Source organism: Embiotoca jacksoni, unplaced genomic scaffold (genome assembly GCF_022577435.1).
Source record: "Embiotoca jacksoni isolate LCO1_2020_lvr unplaced genomic scaffold, fEmbJac1.0.p SCAF_7, whole genome shotgun sequence".
Lineage (NCBI taxonomy): Eukaryota > Metazoa > Chordata > Actinopteri > Embiotocidae > Embiotoca > Embiotoca jacksoni.
Genome location: NW_027185425.1, coordinates 19,873,164 through 19,898,525, shown reverse-complemented (window position 1 = coordinate 19,898,525; position 25,362 = coordinate 19,873,164). Strand labels below are relative to the sequence as shown.

At 38.9% G+C, this 25,362-nt stretch overlaps 1 protein-coding gene across 2 annotated transcripts in view; it reads right to left on the bottom strand.

The window, feature by feature from the left end:
- Positions 1-25,362, bottom strand: part of LOC138214491 (retinoic acid receptor beta-like) — a 195,437-nt gene that overhangs the window by 83,467 nt on the left and 86,608 nt on the right. Inside the window, exon 1 of one of the 2 annotated variants that reach the window (XM_069176159.1) lies at positions 9,018-9,733. The exons of the other annotated variant lie outside the window; for it this stretch is intronic. Within the exon in view, the coding sequence (XP_069032260.1) occupies positions 9,018-9,174 (157 nt within the window). The 5' untranslated portion in view covers positions 9,175-9,733. Of the gene's footprint in view, positions 1-9,017; positions 9,734-25,362 lie in introns of those variants that run through there. 2 annotated transcript variants of the gene reach the window in all.

Here is a 25,362-nt window from a genome sequence, read left to right as displayed (position 1 = left end):
CTGACTGAAAAATGTTGCTTTTAACCTGTTCCACCCACATGCACCGCCGTGGTACCAGGACTGAACCATCTGGCTCTCCATATTTCCAAATTGCTCAAATGGATGTGCCATTGAGCATGGAGCTTAAATCTCACTCTGGCCTGGTGATGAGGAAACGTATACTTCTCCAAAGTGTTTCTTTACCACGGAGCCAAAGGTTGGTCATTTTGACTTGTGGACCCGTTATTGATAGAATTTCGGTATACTTTTTCCATGCAGACATCCCACAAAAATAGTCTGGGGCTCAAAGGAATAATTAGGTCTAATTAGACATTGATTGACTGGTTAAATGAACATGATCTGATAATGTTGCCGCGTCTTGATCTGATAAAGTCACTACCAGATCAAGTCAGTCATGTGCCACGTTCAGCTTCAGGTCTCTCGAATTAAGACTTTATAAGGTGAAGTAACACAAAGTTCCTCATACAAAAATAAATATTGAACTCAGGCAAAAACACGCATCCTTTGTCAATGTAATGCAATTCAGTGTTAGGTTTTGTGGTTTGCTGTATGCGTATTAGTATTTGATGTGGTATGGTTAGCAGCTTATCACGACTAAACTTGGCTAACATTGGCAAACTTTAGAGGTCCATGCTGCTGTATATCTGTAATAGCTAAGTCAGTTCTTATATCTAAATCTACAACCTCGTTTCCCAAAAAGTTGGGATGCTATGTAAAATGTAAATAAAAGCAATATTTAATTAAAAGGCAACACACCAAGTGTGGAAACAGAAATGTTTTGGGGAATATATATATATATATATATATAGATAGATAGATAGATAGATAGATAGATAGATAGATAGATAGATAGATAGATAGATAGATAGATAGATAGATAGATAGATAGATAGATAGATAGATAGATAAATTTGGTAAATATATATATATATATCTGTATATATATATATATATATATAAGTTTGGTAAATCTGTTGAACTTCCCATGTTGTCTTGAATCTGCTCCTTATACTCTGTGGAAGCCGTCAGCAGCTTCCCACAAACTGAGGCACCAAAATCATCTTGAAACACTGACGCCAGCTGAACCATAAATAAGCAGCGTGAAGCAGGATACAAGGTTACTTGTAGGTAATTCAGAAATAATCTGCAGAGCTGCAGCGTCATCTCTCCGCTCTGTGCCCTCTACGTCTTCATATCCAGTTCCCCAAGTCACAAAACCAGTGATATGTAAAACCCTGCCCACATGGTCCACACAACCAACAGATGGTAAAGAACCTGAAGCAAAGTCTGTCGCCGCATACGGGCAATTTAACACAATGAAGCTGCTTTGGAAAATAGGACGAAGTGCCTTTCATGCTGCAGATAATGGCGGGAAAGGTGTGCTTAAAATCTAACTTACTTAAATACAAATTGATTGAATGCTACAACCATAAATTGCAGGATTGAATTCAACCTGACAAATTATAAGAGACCACCAGAGACAAGATGAAGGAGAGAAAAAGAACAAAAGGAAGAGGGGGTAGAAAGAGGCATTTCCTGAAGCTCCTCCGGGTATTTGTGTATTTGGTTTGTGTTAAGGAGAAAGCTGTGGTGATTTGGGTGTGGAGCAGTGGGCATAGCCTGCAAGGATTAGAGGAATATTACTCCCAGTCAGTGGATCAAGCCCGTCTCCTCCTCCTCCTCTTCCTCCTCCACCACTCAGCTGACGCTCCTTGCAGTCTGGAAGTGTTTTTCCTCCAGGTTTTCTCTGCAGGAGCACCGAGCGCATAGCTCACATACAGCAGGCCCAGTCAGAGGAAATGGTCAAAGTTCACCCAAAGTACACGGAATTAGAAGCAGCTTTGCGCTCCCCTCCAATACGCTTCACGGAGAGGGATATTTAGAATTGCTTTAAACACTCAAGGAAAAGAAAATAATAATGAGGAACAGTCATTTGACTTCATGTCTGGTGGGGAAATGGAAGAGTGGAGCAGTGGGGGAGAGAGCTGGGATCTGCTTTTCATCAGGGCTTCAAAATCGAGTCTACAATTGAAGGAAGACAAAGAAAAACCTCCCAAACCCAACTTTATTTCTGTCCAAGTGTTATTAGGTGGGTCTAAAACAATTCACAGGCACTCATGTGACCAAACCAATTTCCACTGACCCCCTCTGTCACCCCGCAGCGAGTCCGGGGTGACCGCAGTGCTCAGGTCAAACTACATGTCGACGAGAACCTTGTCGACGCTACGTGGTGAGCACAACAGGTGCAGCCCACATCAAAGCCTCCATGAAAACTGACCAGGAAGCTAAGACAGCCATAAAAGCAGATGACGGGGGGGAGAAAGTTCAGGGAAGGAACAAGGAATAATGTTGTTGAAATGCTAGCGGATTTGTTTTAATCCACAGGAATTCGTGGCCTTAAAAGCAAAGCGGCGGTTTGATTTTATTCTCCTTCTGCCGGCAAGTTTTAGTTGCTGCTAGATCCTGGTGTCCGTTAGACAGCAGTCAAAACAATTTAAGCTGTGGGATTGGTGTGGCAAACAAGGTAAAGAGAATGAAATGTTTTAAAAAAAAATAAATAACATTTTCAGCAGAAGAACACATGAGATGTTTTATATATACAATGCTAAAATTTTGTACATGACAGTTTAAATATCAGGACAAAAATCAGCCCTATATTCTGGAGCATTTGTTGGACATTTGATGTTGTTCTTCCTGCTGGTGTCCAGAATCTTAGACTGTGATCATTTCATGAAAAAAATAATTTCTGGTTGTCTTTTAGGTGGATGGAAAACTGCCTGAAAAAACAGATTCTCCCATTATACAACTGCAGAAAAACAAATGCACTTTTTAAAGACATGGACCTCCTATACATCCAAACCTGTGGGGATCTGGAGCCACTTTTACACATTTCACTTACATTCTTGGGAAATTGAACCCCTTAATTTTATACCATGAAAGCTCCATAGACTTTCCATAAGGAAGTTATTGTAAATATTCTATGAAATAACACAAAACAGGTCTGAAACTAATTCTAAAAAGACCAAAATCAACCCATAAATATCAGAAATAGATATATTCTAATATTATTATTTAATATTAATCATAGCTTTATCTACAGTAAGTGTACTGTCTGGAAAATACTCTCTATATTAAGGAGCATTTAAGTACATATTTGAGGCATTTTTTTAATAGTTGGTAGTTTTAAGCAACAAGCAGTTCATAAAAAAATATGATAATTAGCTCATTTTAAAATGTGTGACCTGATATGGAGAAAATCTACAAAATTGCTAATAAAGCTTTGAACTAAATGATAAAAGTGCAGAAAGCATTTAGCCGCTCTATTAAGGTGTTTTTCAGTTGCTGTGGTCAAGCATGAATGACAGACTTCACTATAGTTCACAATAATTGTTTTTGGTGCTAAAGAAGAAGAATTGTAAGTCATTGATTGTCCTGATCAACGCCTTACTGAACATGCCTGGAATTGGTGAAGTGACAGATTCAGAACTTAATATTACAGATCTGAAATGGTCAGTGCTGCTGAGTCCTCAGACCAAACGAACGCACCCATCAGTGCAGATCTTCACTCTGTGTTTAAGAACGGACTGCAAACTGTTTAAAGCGCTGGATGGTTTAGAGCCAAAATATGTTACTGACCAGCAGCTTTGCTCTGTTCGGACCCGCCCGACCTCTCAGCTGGTCTGGGACATCCTTTGTTTACTAAAAAGTGCAAGCGCTGCAGCTCTTCTGTCTGTTAAATCGGGGCTTAAAATGTTCCTGTTTGCCTTCATTGTTTCCCTGTAATTTTTTTTCTGCTGTTACTGTTAGTAATATGAAACTACATAACTAAAATTCTGTATATAGAGCCACAGCGCTAAGTTGATGATCTACTCGATCAACAAAAAATAATAGCCACTATTTCAATAACAGAACAATCTCGTTTTAAATACTTTTCAAGACAAAAAACTAAACAATAATTTGCTGGTCCCAGTATGTCTGATGTGAGGATTTTATGGATGTTTTGCTTTTCTTTGATGAATCGCTGTTCATCAACTGTTGTTCAGAAAAAACAAGACTTAGTGATGATGTCACCTTGGCTTGTGAGAAATTCTACCTGCAATATCAATTTTCTGACCTTTTACAGATAAAGAGATCAAGAAAATAATCAGCAGAATAATCGATACATAAAATGCATTGTTCCTGTAGTAAGCAGATATATTGTTAGTATGTTACAGGAGGCAAATATTTCATTGTGCAGTTAACATACTTTAGTGTGTAGATCAATTTTTTGTTTCACACTTGTTAACATACTTCTGGAAGGTACTATGTAACAATGACTGTATTTGTTTTACTGTAACTTCCCCTGCTGAAACCTAGAAATGCTGCTATGATAATCAGATAATGAATGACGATGTAGTAAAACACAACTGTAATAGTATGAAATGTCTTTAATGGAGTTGACACCTGACAAAAATTATTTATATCTGTTTACATTACAGTGCCTTTAAAACTATTTATTAAATGCTTACTGCTAAATTAAATGACTGTCTTTTTACTCCTATTTTATCTCACACTATACTAATTTGTATCTTTTATTTTATTTTTAACCCTATTAGTTGAATACCTCATCTTTATGTTTTTTTTAATCTTATGCAAATCCCTTTAAATGTCCTTGTTGCTGAAAAGCGACATACAGACCATTTACTTTGAATCAATGCCAATAATGTGGTATTTTCTCTTTTAGGTGAGGGAAAAGCATCTGAAACAGCCATTATTCTGTTTTGAGAAAGTAAAATTCTGCACTGGAGCCAGTTTATAAAATTAAAAGCCTAGATTTAGGCTTTCTAAAGGCTATAACTGTGACATAAGACTCTGTGGAAATGAAACCTCCTTGAAAATGTGAGACATGAAAATGTGTACGTATCTGCAGCTGTGGTCGAGCAGGAGCCTGTTGGTATTTGATATTTATTAAAAGGCCAGTATCTCTGCCGACTCGCAGTATCAATGTAACCCTGGTGGGACCTTAACACCATCCTAATCATGTCGATTAAACATGCCTGGCATCAGACAGCTCTCCTTTCATTTCACTGTTGTACACGGCTTTTTATTTCCCCCCATCCGCCTTTCATTTCACACGCCCACTAAATTAACTTGGTGTGCAAGCTGTGCTAATGGCCTTTCATGTCCATATCAGAGGCGCTTAAGCCTTGAAGACAAAAAGGCCCCAATTATCCCATAATACACATCAGCTGTACAATACATATCCTGCTGCAACAACACATTCCGTCTTTTAAGTCACCTTTCCGCTGATCTGTCTGATAGCTTTTTGGATTTGTTTTGATGCCATAAAATGATGCTATTAATGTTAAATTCAGTTGATTCTTTACAATGCGTGGGTAAAATGTGCAGCAATTTCTCAGCCCGCAAAGCCCATTTTATCTGCGTAAAGGAGGTCCTTGATCATTCTTAATTAACATCTAAACTGGAAGAGGAAGTGCTTTAATGGTCGGCTCGTTGTCAATGCTGCTAATTAACACCCAGGAGATTTCCATTATCCTGAATAAATAAATGAATAAACCAGCATTTCAGTGACCCTGAGAGGCTTTCTCAAATCAAAGTCTTATTTAAACAGCGCCTTATTCAAACAGGAAAAGGGCAGGGGGGCGTGTCCTGTCTGATAGCACAAAAGGCCAACGTGCAGCTTTACAGGCGAGGACAAGTTTGTCGTGAGAAAACGCAAAGAGAGAGATTACCACTGTCTTCTTTGGTCCCATTTAGCGCTTCTTGAGTCTCGTCCTAAAAGGCCAGCATGAGCACATATATTAAAGGGTGCCGTATGTCTACTTGTGAGGCAAATCAAAAGGTCCTCAGTGTGCTGCTTCTTTGAATATGATCAGTTATGGAAAATGATGTGCAGTTGTAGCAACAATGAACGCCAAACATTAAGTTAGGTGCCCTGAAAAATAAGGAAGGCTTTACTTAGTGAGCTTTTTGAATTCTATGACAACTGGAATACAGCAATGGAGCAATCAAACAGGCTGTGCAGTGTCTTCACATCAAAATCACTGAGAAAGCAACTTTCCTTTTCAGTTTCTGGAAATGTGTTTTTTTTTCAAACAAAGTTTTGACATTTTCAGTGTCCACATGGGGGTTTATTTATAGGCTGGTTGAGGCATTACAAGGTAGATCTGACTGACTCTTCACCAGAACTGTACTGAGTGGGGAGAGCAGCAGTTAGACCTTTATATAAATTCAAAACAGAGGAAAAGTTCTTGCCACCAGAGAGGGAAGGGGGGGGGGGGACTTGTGACCTCAGCGTGGTTAAAATGCTGGTTACAGCCCTGTTAAAGAGCTCCAGCAGCTTTTTAAAGTCCTGGACCTGCACCACAAGTACTCAAATAAATACATATGCATGAATATGCATATATACACTATTCTCTTCAGTTAGCCCTCCATCTTCTTTGAGCTGATGTTGAGTTCTTGTGTAAGAGATCAAGCACATTTCTAAATATTTGAAGGGATGTTTTACTGTTTCTACTTTCCTTTAAAAATGAACCGGGATTATTTATTATCGAACAACTCCTAATAAACACAAGAAACAAGTGAACTCAATAAAAATAAAATTAAAATTAAAAAGACAACTGCATTTCTGAGAAAAAGGAGAGACAGACAAAGTTCATATTATGTAACTTCGCTCTTAGTAGAATAGAAAATACTAAATATATGTCTTGACTAAATTGGGTCGGATATTGTTAAAATAAATGACTATACGGCCCTGACAAAGAGTGGCCGCTCCAGCAGCTTTTCAAAGGCTTGTACCTGTACTAAAATTATTTAATATGCATAAGCTGCACTCTTCTCCTCAGTCCACTCTTGATTTAATTTACCATAAACTTTATTTGAGTAAATTGTACCGGGAATTTGAAATCTGAGTTGATGTTGAGTGTTTTTATCAGATTCAGGACATTTGCAATAATTGAACTGTTTCTACTTGATGTTAAAAATGATTTGGGCGGTTATTTTTTTTTACCAATGAGTGATCTCTAATAAACACAAAGAACAAGCTGATTTGTGACTTTACAGAATTATTGACTGCAAAATGTAGCAACATTGAAAGCAACTACATTTCTGTTGAAACTGACGGCGGTGTGTAGAAACTAACTACATACAAAATCCAAATCTTTCACACTTAACAGATAAGTGAATAAGAAATGATAAATACAATTCTTGTCTGGTCCAAATTTACAGAATAGTTTGAGTGGTGTGTTGGAGGACTCATGAGCTCAGTATTTGTAAAATCCTGGCTACGTCCCTGTCAAATTACACATCTAAAAAAGTGGACGGTAAACCGGACTAACTGTAAATAATAAGAATTTCTTCTGCAATAAAGAAATCTTCTTTAAGTTAAAATGATAAAAGTGTATACATTTAGTGAACTCTTATTATTAAACTGAATCAAAAACAAGTTTAACAACATCATCACGGCTTTCGTTATTATTATTTGTCTCTTTTAAAACTGACTTTTTTAAATGATTAACTCATTATCAGATTACAAAAAGGACTGGCAACAATTTTCACAATTAATCATTCAAAGAAAAATGGCATAAATGTGCTTTGATAGAACAAGTCTTTTTATGAAGAAGACAAACTACTTTTTCACATTTTAGAATTGAAAAAAATAATTGAGAAAATAATTAGCAGTTTTATTTGTAGGAAACTGTTGCAGTTTCCTCTTCATCAGAGCAGCATTAGAGGCAGCTCCAGGTTAAAGTTTTCAGCTTTTGCACTTTCCCTCGACTGATAAGAGCCCCTTTGGACTGGAGTGCTCTTGAGCAAAGGCTTCCTGAGGTATAACAGCTGGAGGCTGGTCATTATCAGATGAGGATAAATCACTGAGCAGCAGCAGGGTGACAGCCAAAAACAAACACTGAGAAGTGCCTCATGAGCACAGGGTTAGAAACTAAGTCTGACGGGGATTTATATATTTATATATATATATATCATGCAGTTCATTCAGTAGTATACATGTATTCAGGTGCAATTTTCTGACAGGAATAATTACAATTTCCCTACTAGTCATGTCCCTGCAATGTTGCCCTACTTCTAATTATTGTGGCTCATCGGTGCGTGATGTCACGCTCTTATGATACATTTCTGTGAGAGCTTCACCTCGATGGTGACTTTAATCAGACCGTTTGCTTTAATAACAAGAATAATTAGTTCTTAAATTCCAAGGAATGCGGCTGCCCTTCAAGCATCCACTTAGTCTCCTGGATAAAAACTAGCAGCAGTCCATCAATCAGCCTTGGCCAAATTGTGTTCCGATAGCAGACCGCTAATCTTGTTGAAAAGTCCGCGACGTCGTTTATCTAAATCAGTGTCAGAGAGCGCAGGTCGCGGCTCGTCAGGCCGCCCCTCCTGTCATGTGCGGCCCGGGGAGGGAGGTGTGGAAACACCGCCTGTGTTTACGCTCTGCATTCCTCCAGCCAACACGCTGCTCTCTGAACTGAACTGATCTGAGACAAGCCATACATCAGCAGGTCGAAGCTGCTTCCACTGCTGACAATGTATGGAGGCGCACGGGAGGCGGGAGACTGATGCTTAGGAGAGCTTCCAACGAAATTCAGAATCAACTTTTTTTTTTTTTTTTTTAAACTTTATCCTGACCTGAGCTGCTCCACAACATGTTCTTCAAATGATCTTGATGTGTTTTAATAATTATTAATTCTAATCTTTTATAAATTCCATGTAATGCGTTCATGCGCCTTATGTCAAGAGTCCCTCAAAAACTCTTCAAGCACAATTTCCTGACGAATTTTGGACCAAGCAGAAGTGCTGCTTGACTTTTCATTATGTTCACCAGTTTCACTACAATTATCACCTGCAGGCCCCTCTATGTCAACTTGTTGTGAATCATGTGGATGATGGACAGCCAGCTCTGGCCCATCATCATTTAGAGCTCATCCCCACAGCAGTAAGTGAGGCAATAACCACAACAGCAACAATAACAACAACAGATGAGGAGAAGTTGGACCTACAGTGTGCGCTCCGGCGGTGCTGCCACTCTCTGTGCGCCAGTCCGCTGATGCAGGCTTTCAAAGCTTTTTCCTGCAACATGCAGGAGGACGGACTGGATGTGTAGAAATCCAGCATCTGCCCGGGACTCACGGCCAGCACGTCCATGCAGTCAAACATGATGACGGGCGTTCGTTCACCTACTCGCGTGCGTTATGGATAAAAATCGCCGACATAAGCGCACAGAACTCCATCAAACTCCTCTTCTTCCTCCTCCTCTTCTTCCTCCTCCTCCACCTCCTCCTCCTCTTCTTCCTCCTGTTCTTCTTCTTGGCACGGTAGACTTCGCTCCTCTTCTTCGTCCCGCACCGGAATCATGAATTATTTCGGACCAAAATGCTCCACGGCTTCTTCTAAATGCTCATTTGCCATTTCCTTGCACCGAGTCCACTCAGCGCGCTGCCGCGGACCTCTAAAGGGGACTACTCCATAATAATAACAGTAATATCCCGACGTGTTTTCACTGAGTCGCCCCGTCCCGGTTGCCGACAGCAGTGAAAGCAGCGGTAAAGCCCGCCCGAACTGGAGGATCTTTCTTTTCTAATATCAAAAATAACACGGACGGCGTTTAAAAGCACACGTTCTCCTCTGCGATGACGAATGGGTTATCCGTCCCCGGTGCAGCTCATTTCCAACTAGTTTTGCCACAGAGAATGAAAGATTGAATTGCCTAATATATGCGAGTGAACTTTGTATGAACCCTTCCGAGGCTGCTGACCTTCAAATGACCCACCCAGGCTGACATCACTGCAGCTCCGCAGCGCGGAACAAGGCGGTGAGAAGAAACGCAGGGGGAAATAATAAAAAAAAATTTCTCTTGGAGAAGACAAAACACACGACGGTCCCCAAAATTTGTAATGTTTTTTTTATTTTTTTGTATAAATGTAATACTACAGCTCTAAATGTCCGCGGTCCGATGGGTGTTGCTTTTTACGCGCGGGTGACAGCAAAATGCCCCATTCCTCCTGAGCTATAACGATCTGAAACACTGATTTATGCCTTTATAAAATAGAAACTCTTCATTTTGAATGAAGAAAGGAAGAAAATGCACACTCATCTGCTTTACCACATTAATGATGACGAACTGCAGTGATGACTGATAACTGGTGTGTTGCAATCTGGCCGGTGTGATCAATGAAGAGAGTGTCATTTTAAAGGAAACATTATTTCTGATGAGATTATTGATTGGAACGTTATTTTGACATTTCTGGGGCTTCCTGTCTGGCTTGTGCTCTTCATTAAAATAAAAAAATAGACTTAAAAAAAAGTATTTGAACAAGTATAAATTGAACTTTATTTGAATAGACCTGCTTGTTGTTTGATAAATAATGATAACATGTTATTTAGAATAATGCTATTATAGACAGAGAAAAAACTAGGGAAGCATTACCTGAGCGTGAGCTGTACTGATGGTACGTGTGATGAATTCTACCTGACTTTATTATGATACTAACTGGCAGAGTTACAGGACAAATGGGAGTCAATAGGGGCTTTAAAACACTAATGCATTCAGCCGCATAATAATATGTAAACGGACTAAAATGAGCTTATATGCCATTGATCAAAGTGCAGTAGTGCACATTATAAAATGTAAAGGGTCTCTACACTGCACTGCCTTTTTAAAAAAATATAAACTGAAGTATTATACAGATCTGTTGGCAGACTGTGGTAGTGACTGACATGCTGTTATCTGGTCAATGTGATCAATCAAAGAAGTGTCATTTTAAGCGAACATTCTGAAAGTTTTACAAATAAGAACTTTATTTTGACATTTCTGGAGCCCCTTCAGCGGCTTTTTCTAACACAAATAACAAATTAAAAGACCAAACTTTAACTTCAACTGCTTACATTATATTCATGTGTTTTATATTCTTCACTATTAATGTACTTGTATCTCGGTAAAAATAATAGGGAAACATTTCCTGAGTAAAGTATATGTAATTTGTGATTTCTGGATGACAATAATATGAAGACTAACTAACAGAGAATGAGGCTTAATGGGGGGGGGGGGGGGGGGGGGGGCCCTTTATAACACATCTGCATCACAGTTTTGTAACTCATGAACCACATTTAATTTTCGCTGCAAACAGGCTTTCCTATGTGAGCTGAATACAGGCATGTGATTACTGTATCTGGTCTAGTGTGATTATTTCAGAATTTAAATAAAAGGGAAAATGCAGTTGGAGGTTGTTTAGTTTAAACCAGCACAGCTCTGGTCTAAATTTGGCAAATAGCAATGAAGCAACAGAAGTAAAAATCAGATGCTGTTGTTTATGATTATTCAGGCTTGACACGGTAGGGACAAAATTAATGTCACTGTAAATCAAGACTAGTGAAATAGTGAAAAAACTAACTACAAAGTAGACTTATGATACTTAAACAGAAGTGCAAATCGTTAATGGTTGTCTCTTAAAAATGGTCAATTTCATCGATGCTTCTAGGTTAGACAGAGAAAAACCTGTATATTTGTATTAGTTTTCAAAATTGAGACAATGCAGACTCAATATTTTTAAAGTTGAAGTCCACGAACTGTTGCACTGTTATGCTGCTGCCACTTGAAGCAATTAATTACTTCAAACAAGTGCAAAACAGAGTTCAGTCTCTGGAGCAACCGCACATGTTGCAGGAACAAGTTTAATACGCTGAGAAGCTTCCTGACTCAAAGTGTTGTTATTGCACACAGCATGACCTGCATATGACTCATTCTTCATGACTGCAAGCGCAATGAACTGAGTCAGTCAAATTATATATACAGCTGTATCAGAACGTATTCAGACCCCTTCCATTTTTCAAGTTTCATTGTGTTGGAGATTTTATTCTAGATAAGTTAATAAATGTTTAAAATTCATCTTTATAAATCTTCAGTCCATTACTTGTAATACCAAATTAATCAAAACATTTGTTTAGAAGTTTTTGCAAATTGTTAAAAATTAAGAACAGAAATCTCTCATTTACAAAAGTATTCAGATCCTTTATCCTACTGATTAGGTGAGCAGTTCAATCCCTGTGTCCTCCTGTTCACATGCCAAAGTGTTACTGGGTAAGAAACAGAAACCCAAGTTGCTCCCAATGGCAGACGAGCACCTTGCACAGCTCTGCCACCATTAGTGTCTGTCTGTGTGTGTGTGTGTGTGTGTGTGTGTGTGTGTGTGTGTGTGTGTGTGTGTGTGTGTGTGTGTGTGTGTGTGTGTGTGTGTGTGTGTGTGAGTGGGTGAATGGGATGCTAACTGTAAAGTGCTTAGCGACTACTAAGGTGATTAATGACGATATAAGTGCAGATCATTTGCCATGTATGTCTGAACAACATGCACTGCCGATCACCTGTCAAATGCCCAAATCCTTATGGTGAGGCATGGTGGTGGCAGCATCATGGTATGGGGATGCTTTCCAGCAGCAGTGACAGGGAGACTGGTCGGAACTGAGGGAAGGATCTAAATGCAGAGAGGTGTAAGAAATCTGTAAGAAAACTGGCGTTAAGTGTGAAATGAGACTGGCGTTATGAATACCAACCTGAAGCATAGCTAACTGTAAAGCATCAATATGTGAGTCAGACTACGAGATGAGCCAATACTTTGCTATATACATAAAGACGTTCTTCCATTTCAACACTACTCTTTTTAGCAAAGCAGAAGTGGATACAGTACCACACTGTGGTCCTTTACAATAATATATGCCGAATAGATTCAAATGCCCGTTTACTCAAATATAATCTTATAATTTATCATTATTATATCATCATGTCATTAACTGTCTTAAACATTCAGTGTCCAGCAGGGAGGAGTCCAACACTTGTTCTTAGTCCACTCTTACAAACCTTGTTTCCTTGCACTGCCTGGTAAAGAGGTTTGTAAGAGTGGACTAAGAACTAGTGTTGGATTCCTTACTGCCGTCTTTTTTCTTCATTCATTCCAGGCAGTGGAGAGGAAAACGGAGGCAGGGACCGAGCCGGAGGTGAATTTGGGAAATGCAAACTCATTTGCGATGACTGCACAAGAAATATGGCAAAGAACTTGCCAGGGACTCACTGCCATGAAGAAGAAAAGAGTTTTACTTTTTAACTACTATTTATTAGATTTATTGCTTTCATTCGTTGTACTCAAAGCTGCACTTTACCTGTTAGATTTGCCTTTTTACTATTTTATAGTTTCCATCATCATGGTATTTAATAAGTCACTAATACATTATTCAACTTGAGAAGGGCTCAATTTAGGGTAATTTTTGCTGCTCACTCCTGTTAGTTAAACACACGAGTTCCAGGCTGTCTCCATGGTAGAGTTCACAACTGACCAACCTTGACTCAGGGCACATGAATGTGGATTAATGTATAAATTGTCCCTTTTCAAATTAATAAAAATAAACCCTGATGATACTGCAGTAATATGCTACCTCCACATCAATTCATCATAACCCTATTGGCTGTTGGCTACTATTATTATAGTAGGCTACAGCACTCACGGGGGCATTTTGTGAATGAAGAGATATTTTAAGTACATCTTGCTGAGATTTTGATCCAAATATTTAACTCATAATGGAGTATTTTTATATTACACTGTTTCCACTCTTATCTACCAATTTTTTATGTCATCATCTCCTACTGGAGATTTGTCTCCTTTATAGTGATTATTGCTGGTGGCACTGGCAGATGGTATTATCTTGTTGATTAGGTTTGAAAGTGGTTTTTGTGAGCTATGAAGCTTGCAGCTAATGGAACAACAGTTTGGGACACTTGTCCCCTAAGTTTGTCCTCCAGGCAGAGCTTTGCAACAGTTTTGTCAGGGTGCTAATGTTACTAAACGGCTAAAGTCATGGAGCAGCACCACAGCAAAACAACAAATTGCATGTCGCATAACTGACTTCAGGTGGCACAGTGGTGCAGTGGTTAGCTTTGTTGCCCCACAGCAAAAAGGTTCTGGGTTCAAATCCAGGTCTGGGCCTTGCTGTGCAGAGTTTGCATGTTCTCCCTGTGCCTGCATGGGTTCTCTCCGGGTACTCCAGCTTCCTCCCACCATCCAAAGATATGCATCTCAGGTTAATTGGTGGTTCAACAAATTGTCCTCAGGTGTGAATGAGAGCGTGAATGGTCTTTGTTTCCATCTGTCTCTATGTGGCACTGTGATGGACTGGTGACCTGTCCAGGGTATAACCCTGTCTTTGTCGTGACCCTGTTCAGGGTAAAGCGGGTATAGATAACGGATGGATAACTGACTTCTCCCCTGCAAGATGTGTTCTCATACACTTTTTACCTTTTTTAAGTTTACAAAAAATGTTCCTGGTCCCGCCCACCTTTTGGTCATTGCTTCAGTCTTTGCTGTGATTAAAGACTCTTATGTTTTCAGGATTATATATGAAAATCTCAGGATTCCCCAATAGGAGCTGAAAATGTTGCTGTAGAGAGCAAACTTAACCTGTTGCTACCACAGCCTGACCTCGGATATGCAACAGAGAACAGATGGATGGATGGATGGATGGGTGGATGGATGGGTAGATATAACATATCACAATGGTTATTCCCATCATGAGAAGTGCCACACAGCCTGTGAAAACCTCCATCTGATTATGCAGGAGCATGGCCAAATATGTTTAAAAAACATTAGCCTTTTAGGAACATTGAAAATTTTTTCACTGAAAATCTGTCTCCAAGGAATCTCCCAACTAATAAAAGTCCAATACTTAACTGCAAAAGTACCCCTTTAATTGACCATTAGCTTAAGCTTTGTTTAAAATGCAATTTTTTTTTAATTTTTTTTTTTTTTTTTTTTTATAAAATATAATATAATTGTATTATACACTAAAACATACCACCAGAGATATACTAAAGGGGTATACTCTTAAAAGGCTATTTACGTCTTCGGTCAAACCAAATCATCAGCCTCAAAACCCACAAAGAACCTCTTGACAACCACCTGCATGAAATAAAAAAATAACAGGAAATTTTGAAAAAACTAGATAATGAATATACAATAAATACAATATTTTAAAATACCCTACAATGCAAAAAAATTTTAAATCCTTAACCATAAAAACTCTGAAATTTCTAAAAAGCTAGTCTATTGACTGTGTAAATCAGCAGCTCTGAGGAGGTGTTATAGATTGTTATGACCACAGCCAGGAATGACCTGGTTGTTACACGTCTGTCACTGAAAGTGCTCCTGACCAGCACATTGTGGAGTGGGTGACAGGTGTTGTCCAGGATGCCACACAGTTTAGTCAGCATCCTCCTTTCTGACACAATTTCAGTTAGTCCAGATCCACCCCGACAACATCACTGGTCTTGCGGTTCATTCAGTTTGTCAGTTACAGCCACTCTCAGACTGCTGCTTCAGCAAACAACAGTGTACAGGAGAGCGCTGGCCACCACAGACTCATACAACTTCCTCAGCATTGTTCTGCAGATGTTAAAGGACCGTAACCTCTTCAGAAAATGAAGCCGGCTTTGGCGGCTTTTGCCCTTCTTGTAAACCGCTTCAGAGTTCTTTGACCAGTCCAGCCTGTTGTCAATGACCACTCTCAGGTACCTGTAATCCTCCACTATATCCACAGTGACCCACCGGATGGTTACAGAGGTCACTGATGTCTTCTTCCTCCTCAGGTCCACCACCAGCTCCTTTGTCTTTGTCACATTGACCTGAACCTGGAGGATTTTCTCCCTTAAAGGGGAGTTTTTTTCTCCTAGCTTATGCAGGAATTGTTGGGTTCCTCTGTACAATATTGTTCTTCTGTATAAAGTTCGGTGTTAAGGACTTTACTCTGTCCCCCTGTCGCTAGCCCGATTTAAACCAGTGATGGTCCGTTTTCTACCACAGACCTCTATCATGTTGTTTCTCTGGAGTTTATCGTGAATAACCTCCAAAAAGAAAAATTGTAAATTGTAATGCCCGAGCTTCATATGCAACATAAATATAGTATATACAATGTGGTACATATAGAGCAGCCACAGCAGCCTGAAAGCAGGTGCACATTTCCACTGGTGTTAGTACATGATATAGTAAAGCAGGCGGTTTGAGAGGCAGAGCCGGCCTGAGTGCTGCACAGCACACTGATCCCCACAGAGCTCATGAATATTGCAAAGAACCTACAGCAGAGCTGAAACAGGAACCCCTGGACCCCCCCAACACACACCAGCTGACCCCCTACAGCTCAGCCGGTGTAACAGTAACCCCCAGACGCACACATGCATACAACCCCGGTCAGCACAGGTAATGAATACACCTGAAAATCCACCTGTAATTAGAAGGTGATAATGAACCCATCCATCAAGATAAGCCGCTTTTTGGCATCAGTGCTCTGCAGCTCGTAGCTGCTGCTGCCAAAACTCACCAGGCTGTGACAATACACAGCGTAGCTGATCATTTAATAAGGCCGGGTAAAGCCTGACAGCTCGGAGGATGAAACACATGCAGTGGCTGCTGTTTTCACTTTGCACTGAGCTTCAGCACAACCAACAAGTGGTTAACTCACCCGCATCATCTACAGCTTCAGGTACACTTTTAATTCCCATTTCCCCTCCACAAAAAAAACCCTGATTTCACAGCATATTTATGAGCACAGCTGAATTCGGTGCTCACGATTCATTGGTGGGTCAAACCCCGTTCAAACAGCTATATTTAGTTACACTTGCACTTAGCCTATTGGTAATTTAATTGAAGCTGCATGGCAGAAGCAAATATATTTTCCACTTGGGTTGTGTATCATGCCAAAGCGTTGGAATTAGGCCTTTGTGTTGCAACATGATACAGTGAAACTGAAGATTAGGATTAATTTTGGAAACATCATTAGCATATATTCTTCATATTTGAAGTGAAAGGGAGCATTTAGGATTGTAATACCTTCCCATTTCAGACTTTTAAAAATCTTGTTAAAAATTAATCACACGCAGAAATACAAGCTTTTAAAATGTCTACATTTTATATGTGTAGAGCATACATAGAGGATCAACAGCTTGCTCCTCTCAGGTTGTGTTTAAAGCACTGATTCATACTGTCAGCTCAGCCATCCGTCAGCAGGCTTTTATTACACCAACAAAAACTGACCCTGTAATAAAAAAATCAAATGTTTCCAAAACAAAAGGAGCCTGAGTTGATTGAGTAGATTTCCTGTTATGTTAACCCCTAACACTAAAATATGTTATTCATTATTATGGTGTGGCTTTTCCTCTTCCACAAAAGCTGCGAGCAGTGACTCTGAAAAGGCCCAGAAAATATAGAAACACTTTATTCTGAAAATCGCAAAGCCCAAGGGCTAAAAAAATATTTTATCATCCCTTCACTACATTTTGTTTTTTCATTGTTGCAGCAGAACCGCATATTCTCACTTCAGAAAACGTGCTACTTTAAAAAAAAGTGAGAAAAATGTTCTCATCAGGAGCAAAGGACACATACCAACACGCACACACACACAAGCAAAACAAGAAAAACATACAAAAACAGGAAGCATGTTAACAATGCATACTTCAAGTTTTTCTGTACTTAAAAAGAGAGAACTACAAAAAAAAAAAAAAATCAATCACATTTCTCATTTGGTGTTTCAGAGGGAAAAAGAATGCTGGAAAAGCAGAAAAAGGTAGTAGATGGACCTCCACTTGAATACTATGCTGTTTTTACAATGCATCAAAATCAACAAGACAAACATTTAGCATTGGTTCTTTCTGTATTTTATGCAAATATCCACCAGCCCGGTGCTAACCAGACCCAATGGTCACCCTCCGTAGGGAAGGGCAGTCGTTCCATCCTACAATTACCAAACTGTTATCACAACGAAGAAAACTGAAGCTGAGTGACAGTTGGCGTAGCCAGGCTACACATTCACTGTCTCTAGATAGCATTAATTCAAACCCCACAGATTCTGTTTGTATGTTTATAAGAAATAATTAGACTTTTCTCATCATCATATGTTCATAATGATTCTTGGCAGGACTTTTTATGTTAGGCTTTTTATTTACGTGCAACTGCAAAAGACCTCACCTGTAATGCTAAACAGCTTCAGAGTTCCCTGGTCAAATGGCTTGTACCACTTATAATAGTGTAGCTTATGTAGCAGTTTGGGGGGAAACAGCTGCCCATCAGAGATCAGCTGAAAGCATTGAGTCTGTGTTTTATTATTGTTGAAATGTATTATTGTCTCTGAGTCCTTTGCTGAGCGAGAAGGAAGGTGACACGCACAGCGCGCCTCAGGGTCACACTGGGAGCCAGTGAAATGCAGGAATGGAACTGGCTTCCTATGTTGTTATCAGACAGTGACTAAACCAAACACAGACGCACAATCAGTGGAAAGAATTGACAGCACAGTCTCCCTCAAATGAACACAACGCTCATATACACGTAACATCATGCAAACGCAAACCATGCCAAGGGTAAAAGGTTTTGACACGTATTTCACTGGGCATCAACAGCTAGAGCCACACTTTGCCTAACAACTTCAACTGTGACAGAGTTGGGGGTGTTATAAAATTGGACAGTGAAAAACAGCTAGTGTGATCACTTCTTCCTTTTTGGACTAAATAGTTGGATATAGTATTTACAAATATTTACTTTTTTGTTGTGTCCGATTGATACCGTTTCACCTTTACATGGAACCAGAGCCAACAAGCTATTAACTTAGAGAGAAATGAGGGAGAAATATGCAGTTATACTCTGTCAAACTATTATAAAAAAAAAAAAATCAGGCAAACAGTGTATTGAAAGTCCACTAATGAACAGATGACTGATTTTAAGATTTTAATCTTTATAAAAAAAAAATTTAAGGTACAAATTACACACTGCATTGGGAATTACTGAGTTCTTGTAATAATTGTGAGGTTACAACCAGCAAAACAAATTTGAATATGAATACTTACTAAATTGTGTTTTACAAATCCCAGAACCACCTCAACCATTTAGAGAGTTTGCAATTAAGGTGATTTCAAATGGCCAGCAGTTCATTGTCACACATTTTCATATGTTTCTGATTGTCTGTTTTACATTGGCCCAATTGGCAGTAAAATGTTTTTATATATAATGATGTTATTGTCCCCGAAGGCGAAATTCAATCTTTTGGATGAATCTTTGGCCTTTCGTCTTGTGCTACCATCTGATCAAAATTTCCACCTGAACCCAACAAATATCAACACAAATCTCAAATCCAGAATATATCTTAAATTAAAAAATGTCTATCTCTCCCACAGAGCCAACTGTATAATCGGTGACATTAAACTGAATGTATTTTTACATTATTACTCAATTCTTCTAAAAGGATGTCAATGTGTTGTACATTATAGAATGAGCTCACTCTGGTGAAGGTCATAACTAAAAAGTAGCTGCTGTATGATATATAACAACAACATGATGTTGATCAAACATTCATATAAAGTACTAGAAGGTTAATAAAAGATTAACAAATCTCCTTATAGACATAACAAACAATGCAGCTGCAAAATAAAACAGTAAAAATGTGTGACAAGGCTACAGGTCATGAAGGAAATCTAACTCTGAAGAATCACTCACTTTTGTTCAAGCTTATGTTTGCGTGTTCATCATGTGACCATTTGCATCTCGTGATTTATGTTACCAGCTGCTGGCTTTTCAGCTGCGGTCTTGAATTACATTAAAATCAAAGATTTCCATCCTCAGATGTTTCCAGCAGGTCAAACTGCTGCCAACTTTGTGAATCTGGAAATTAAAATGCAAATAATCTCTTAAATGAGTAAATAGAGGCGACAACAACAGAAATCAGCAATTCATGAGGTTGGATCCAGGACAAGGAGGACTGTGTGAGGCTGGTGACATTCAAATAGAGAGAGGATGTTTACACATTATTAAACTGTGCTTTTTCTACAGAAAGTACATTGTGGATTCTGACAACGGGCCCCTGGGCACAGACATCTAAAAGGTCCCCAACCCCCCCGATGTGGAAACAGGACACTGTCAATTAAAGAAGCACAAAATGTTCTTTCATTTTTGGTTAAATTTATGTCCCTTCTAGTTGTTTTGTGTCCTTTTGGCTTTGTATAGCTGTTTAGTCTTTGTGTGGTTGTTTTGTGTTTACCTTTGGTTGATTTTGAATCTATGTGTTTGCTTTAAATCTTTCTCAACATTAAACATGTTGTGTGTCTTTGTAGTTGTGTTTGTGGTAATTCTGTGTCTCTATATGTAGTTAGTTTGTTGATGTTTTGAATCTTGTTATAGTAATTTGATTGAATTTACAACAAGAAATGTGAATAGTGTATTTATACAGAGGCTCCAGTTCAGGTGCCCATGAACAGCCTGGGCCTGTGAATGGAAGGCCCATTTTATCCACCCATAAAGCCATTTGGAAGTTTTCCATTTTATAACTATAGAAATCCTAGAGCGAATATGTTATGATGTAGCTGTTTGGAGGAAGAAGCTAGCTTGGCTGTAAAAAGTGATAAATTACACCAACCAATAGTTTATTATGGAGTGACTTGATAGCTGCAGGGAAATTAGCTGTTTCAGTTACATATATTTTTTCTCAAAATGAAGTTTCCATAATGCAAATCAAGCAGGTAAGTACATGCAGACAGGTCCTGTGTTGGCGTGAGGTGAGGTGAGGTGAGGTGAGGTGAGGTGAGGTGAGGTGAGGTGAGGTGAGACATTTACTCACTTTGGCACTTTGCTCTTGGCTTTGATAGCTTTCTTAATTTTCAATTCTGTTGGTTCCCTCAAAGGTCAGCACTGTCAGGACAGCTTGCTATTGGTCACACAACATTATCTATCAGAGTTCAACTTGATGTGAAATTTGCTGAGATTGCAGCAATTTTTTTTGGAATTAATGGTTTACTGCAAAATATATTTGCTTTCACCAGACCTTTATACAAACTGCCCATCTTTTCTTCTGTAATGTTTAAATTAGACTAGATTCAGTTGTATTGTCATTGTACTGAGAAAAAAATTGTGTTAAGCATATCCAAACAATAGTAAAAGTGCACATTATTTATGAAACAAAACATAAACAGCGTGAATAATGAAAGATTCCAAAACCCTAATTTACAGTACAACGCAATTTAATACACATAATATAACATATACAGTGGGGACAGAGACCAGTTAACACATATGTCAAACAGTGTCAACAGGAAAGTGGTGTGTACAATTGTAAAAGGTTGGTGTTTGTGCAATCTGCCTTTTTTGTTTTATTAACAAACAAATCATCAAATTTGACTATTTAATAATTATTTAAAAACTTTATTGATCTATTAAAAAGGTAACACTCTTCAAATGTAGGAATATTTGTGAGGATACCAACCGCTAAACATCGCATCTTTCATTGCCTTATACACTCCACAGCAGAAGTATCTGAAAACTGACTGCGGTTGTAATGTCAAAATTTGACCAAAAACAAAAGCCTGTTGTATGAATACATTAATTCTGCTGCTGTGCTGAAGACACAGATCAACAGATGTAATACAGCCGGACTGAGCTGAGTTACAGTTAGAAACACAAGCCTCCCGTGGTCATGACAGGGCATTTCAAGTCAAGTGCACATTATTGTCTGCTGTGTACAAGACAATAGCTAATAAACATTGACTGTGCGGGCTGATTGTGATTGGTTAAAGACGTGTACCGCTGGCCAGAGGTATGGAAGAGAGACCCATTACAAACTAGAAGGCAATAAAGTGAGCTCATTTACTTCAAACAGCCTAAGTACCTTCAGCAATGGGTCCCCTGCTGGAAATTTGGGTCGATGGAGAAGCAGTAATTACACTTCTGTCTAAGTGTCTTAATGTGACTCCCTCCATTGTTTACTTTTCTGTCTCCCACAAAACACCGGCTGACGGATAATTTTCATTTCCAATCAAAACTGTGAGTGCATGTGTGGATCTGCTTGTCGCCACATGCATGAACAGGAGTGTGTGGGTGTATTTTCCCGAACATGATGCCATATAATGTTATAATCAGTCTAACGTAATTTGTTTGTTCATTCTACAACAAAGGCTTTCTTGAAAAACTGCTGAAAGAAAAAATGTACATATGTGTATACCCAATTAAGTGTTGATGGTAAATGTAGTCAATTGAAGCAATACATTACTCAATAAATTATCTGGCAGGAAGCAACATTGGCCCTTCCAGCCCAAATGCCTTCATTTGGTGGCACAGAAGAACTTCAGGCTAACTAACCTAACCTAACCTGCCCAGGATGAATTGGTACAGATAATGGATGGATGAAAGGATTCATGGAGTATTGTCAGTGCTTATTGGATCATCAACATATTTTTGATATTAGATTTAGGAATTAGTGGTTACTTTCACTTCAGCCATTTAAAACAGAGGGAGTAGACGCTGGTCACTGATTGGTCCACCCTTCAGGATGGCTGTGCAAACGCTGATACGAGGCGAGTTCCCAGACTATATTCACAGCGAAGAAACTGAAGCTGTGTGACAATGCGCATTCAGGCTACAGGAACGCTCCAACATTTGGAGATGATCCAAACAAGTTGTCTGTGCGATAGCAATTTGGACCTCTCTGGACTTTACATCTGAACTTTTTGCCTGCATTCAACATGCTGACTTCAAGGAACGATTATTTATTTACCATCTAATGCATCCCTGACCTGGCCATGTAACTTTGTTAAGAAATAATCAACATTATTTACATTATAATGTTGTGGCTCATAGGTGGACGTAGTATATGTCGATTATGACGATGACGATGATGATGATGATGATGAGGCAGATTTTACTTTGAATCTATCCAACAACTAAACAATACTACCAGAAAAAAAAAATCGAAGTAACCCTGCTGCGCTCTCAGTGATTATTTGACAGCAGAATCAGCTTTCTCCTCAGCTCTCGCCACTAAACCATCACCTCAGCCCCCACCTCCTTAACCTGACTGTAGTGTTCCCAGTCCTGGCTGTGATGAACTGTTTTAGAGGCAGAAGCCTGGTGTTTGCTGTGAGGGGAGCTGCCCATCAGTCAGGCGGGCTTCTCTGTGGCTCGGGGAGGGATTACTGGGCATTCAGGCGGCTTCACACAGTGAGCCACAGCCCTTCTGATCAGAGAGGCACTCGTCTATCTCCACACCTCACCCCTGGGGCCCGTGATTTCACAGGGATTAGCACACAAAGTCGCCTAATCTCTCCCTCCACTCACTTTCTATTGATGGCCATCTTCAACATGAATGCACACACACACACACACACACACACACACACACACACACACACACACACACACACACACACACACATACATACTGGCAGTCACACACATACATAGAAACATTGTGAAATACACAGATAATGAATCAAAATGACTGTTAGAATTCAATTTAACCAACAAATTGTGCAGAAAACTAACTGAATTGTTTTGTAAGATAAATGTCCAGTTAATTAATTAAACTAAACAGAATTTAGTTTTTAGAAACCAGTTGCATGAATCATTTTAAAGGAATGCTCTTTTAAAATTTGGGAAGCATGCTGACTCACTTTCTCAGACGAAAAGATCAATATCATGTCAGCGTGTGGTATAAAGACTGCAACCAGCTCCAGCTATGCATATTCCCCAAAATGTTGCACTACTTTTCACAGACTTTTTCAGTTTTTTCACGCAAAAGATACTTTTACACAAAAGCACTTCAAGTGCTTAATGAGAAATATTTGTATCTTAAAGTTGTTTAGTTGACGTGAAAGAATTCCTTAAAATGTGTTGATCAACTGCCTTTTTCAGAAAAGACATTTTCACAGCCACAGCAGCAAAAGCATGAATACAACAGATACTATGAATGATATCTGAATTCCATGTTGCCGCTTCAGTTTCATGAGCCTGATATTGTGCATGCTGGTTCACAGTCACTCTGTCATGACTTACAGGAACACTTTAACAGAACTGAGCCATCATTTTCTCACTATGACAAGTCAAAATGTCAGCATTGAAAAAGACCTATTGCACAAATGTAATTATCCACAAAAATCAAATGGCTTAAGTTATCTGTCAATCAGATTAATGTTACCCATGTTTGTGATGTGATCACCTATTCCTTATGGGGACCTTCCTACCATTTGGGGACAAGTTTGTGTCAATACGTCCCCATAATACAAATCATTAAATTTAACTGAGGACTTGGTTTGAGGTAAGGGTAAGATCAGGTTTAGGATAAGGTTAGGATTAGGGAAAGTTGGTCTCCAGGAAATTAATGTAAGTCACTGTAATGTCCTCTGAAGTGATGGTAATACGACTTAGTAAGATATTTCTTTTAATGACATCAACAATTCACATTGTGTTTACACACTCAGTTCTCTTGCAGACTATAGAGGATGCCATTTGACAGAGACATCATTCAGGGATGCAGGTTCTCTCTATGTAGGGCTGCATTCAAATAGTCGAGTCAGCGTTGATCAGCGAAAAAAGTCTTAGTTGACCCATTTTTCTTTTGTTGTTTAGTCACTAGAGGACAACAACTGTCAAATTGCACTTTGTTAGAAATGTTATGAATGACTTACAGAAACATTTCAAGCAAGCCTTTCTCTTTAAGTTTCTGGAATCAGCCATAAAGTCTCCAGATAAGACAACGTTTCAGTGTAGCAGCTTTCCAAATGTTGAACACCGTGTTTACTGACCCAGAAAAGGAAAATTAAGGCCCAGTTCTTACAACAGTTCAACAGTGTCTCTGCCTCTTCCGACAATGTGGGCAGTAAAGCAATCAGACACAGCAGTGGCTTCAGGTCCTTTTATGCTCCAGCTATCAATAATCTGTTAGTAGCCTAAACACAGATGCTATCAGGCTAAGATACAAAATATTGTGTTGAAATGAATTAACTAAACATTCAAGCTCCTTGCTGGTTGTTTCGACAGGTTGATAAACATCACCGTGACTGTGTTGCTAATAGGAAGCTCACTTTTTGTGTGCTCTTGTAAAAGTTCCATTTTAAAAGCAAATTTTTACAGTTTTGTATTTCTGTGTAATTTAGCACTGGGTAAAAAAAACAAAAACTGTTTTTGTGCCTCCACTTTTACATGATGCCAAATACGGTAAAATTATATACAAATGGGTTTAAATACGTTATGTGATTGTTTTTGGTTTACACTGTAATTACAATACAGTTTAAATTAGACCATGCTGTAAATGGTGGTTGGAACTGTAATGTAGAGGAATTTATATTATGCTGCAGTCAGAGTCCAACAGGCATTTACCAAATAATCTAAATCCCATATAAAATGTGCTGATGCATTTTGTGTGGAGGCAGTCACAGCATTTAATGTAAGGAAACATAAACAGTTTGTATCAACTGTAGGAAAGCTCGGAGACGGCTAATTGCTGAAGTTATGAACAGCAGCATTGTTCATTTTTTTCAAATCCTGTCTTTAAACAGTAAAT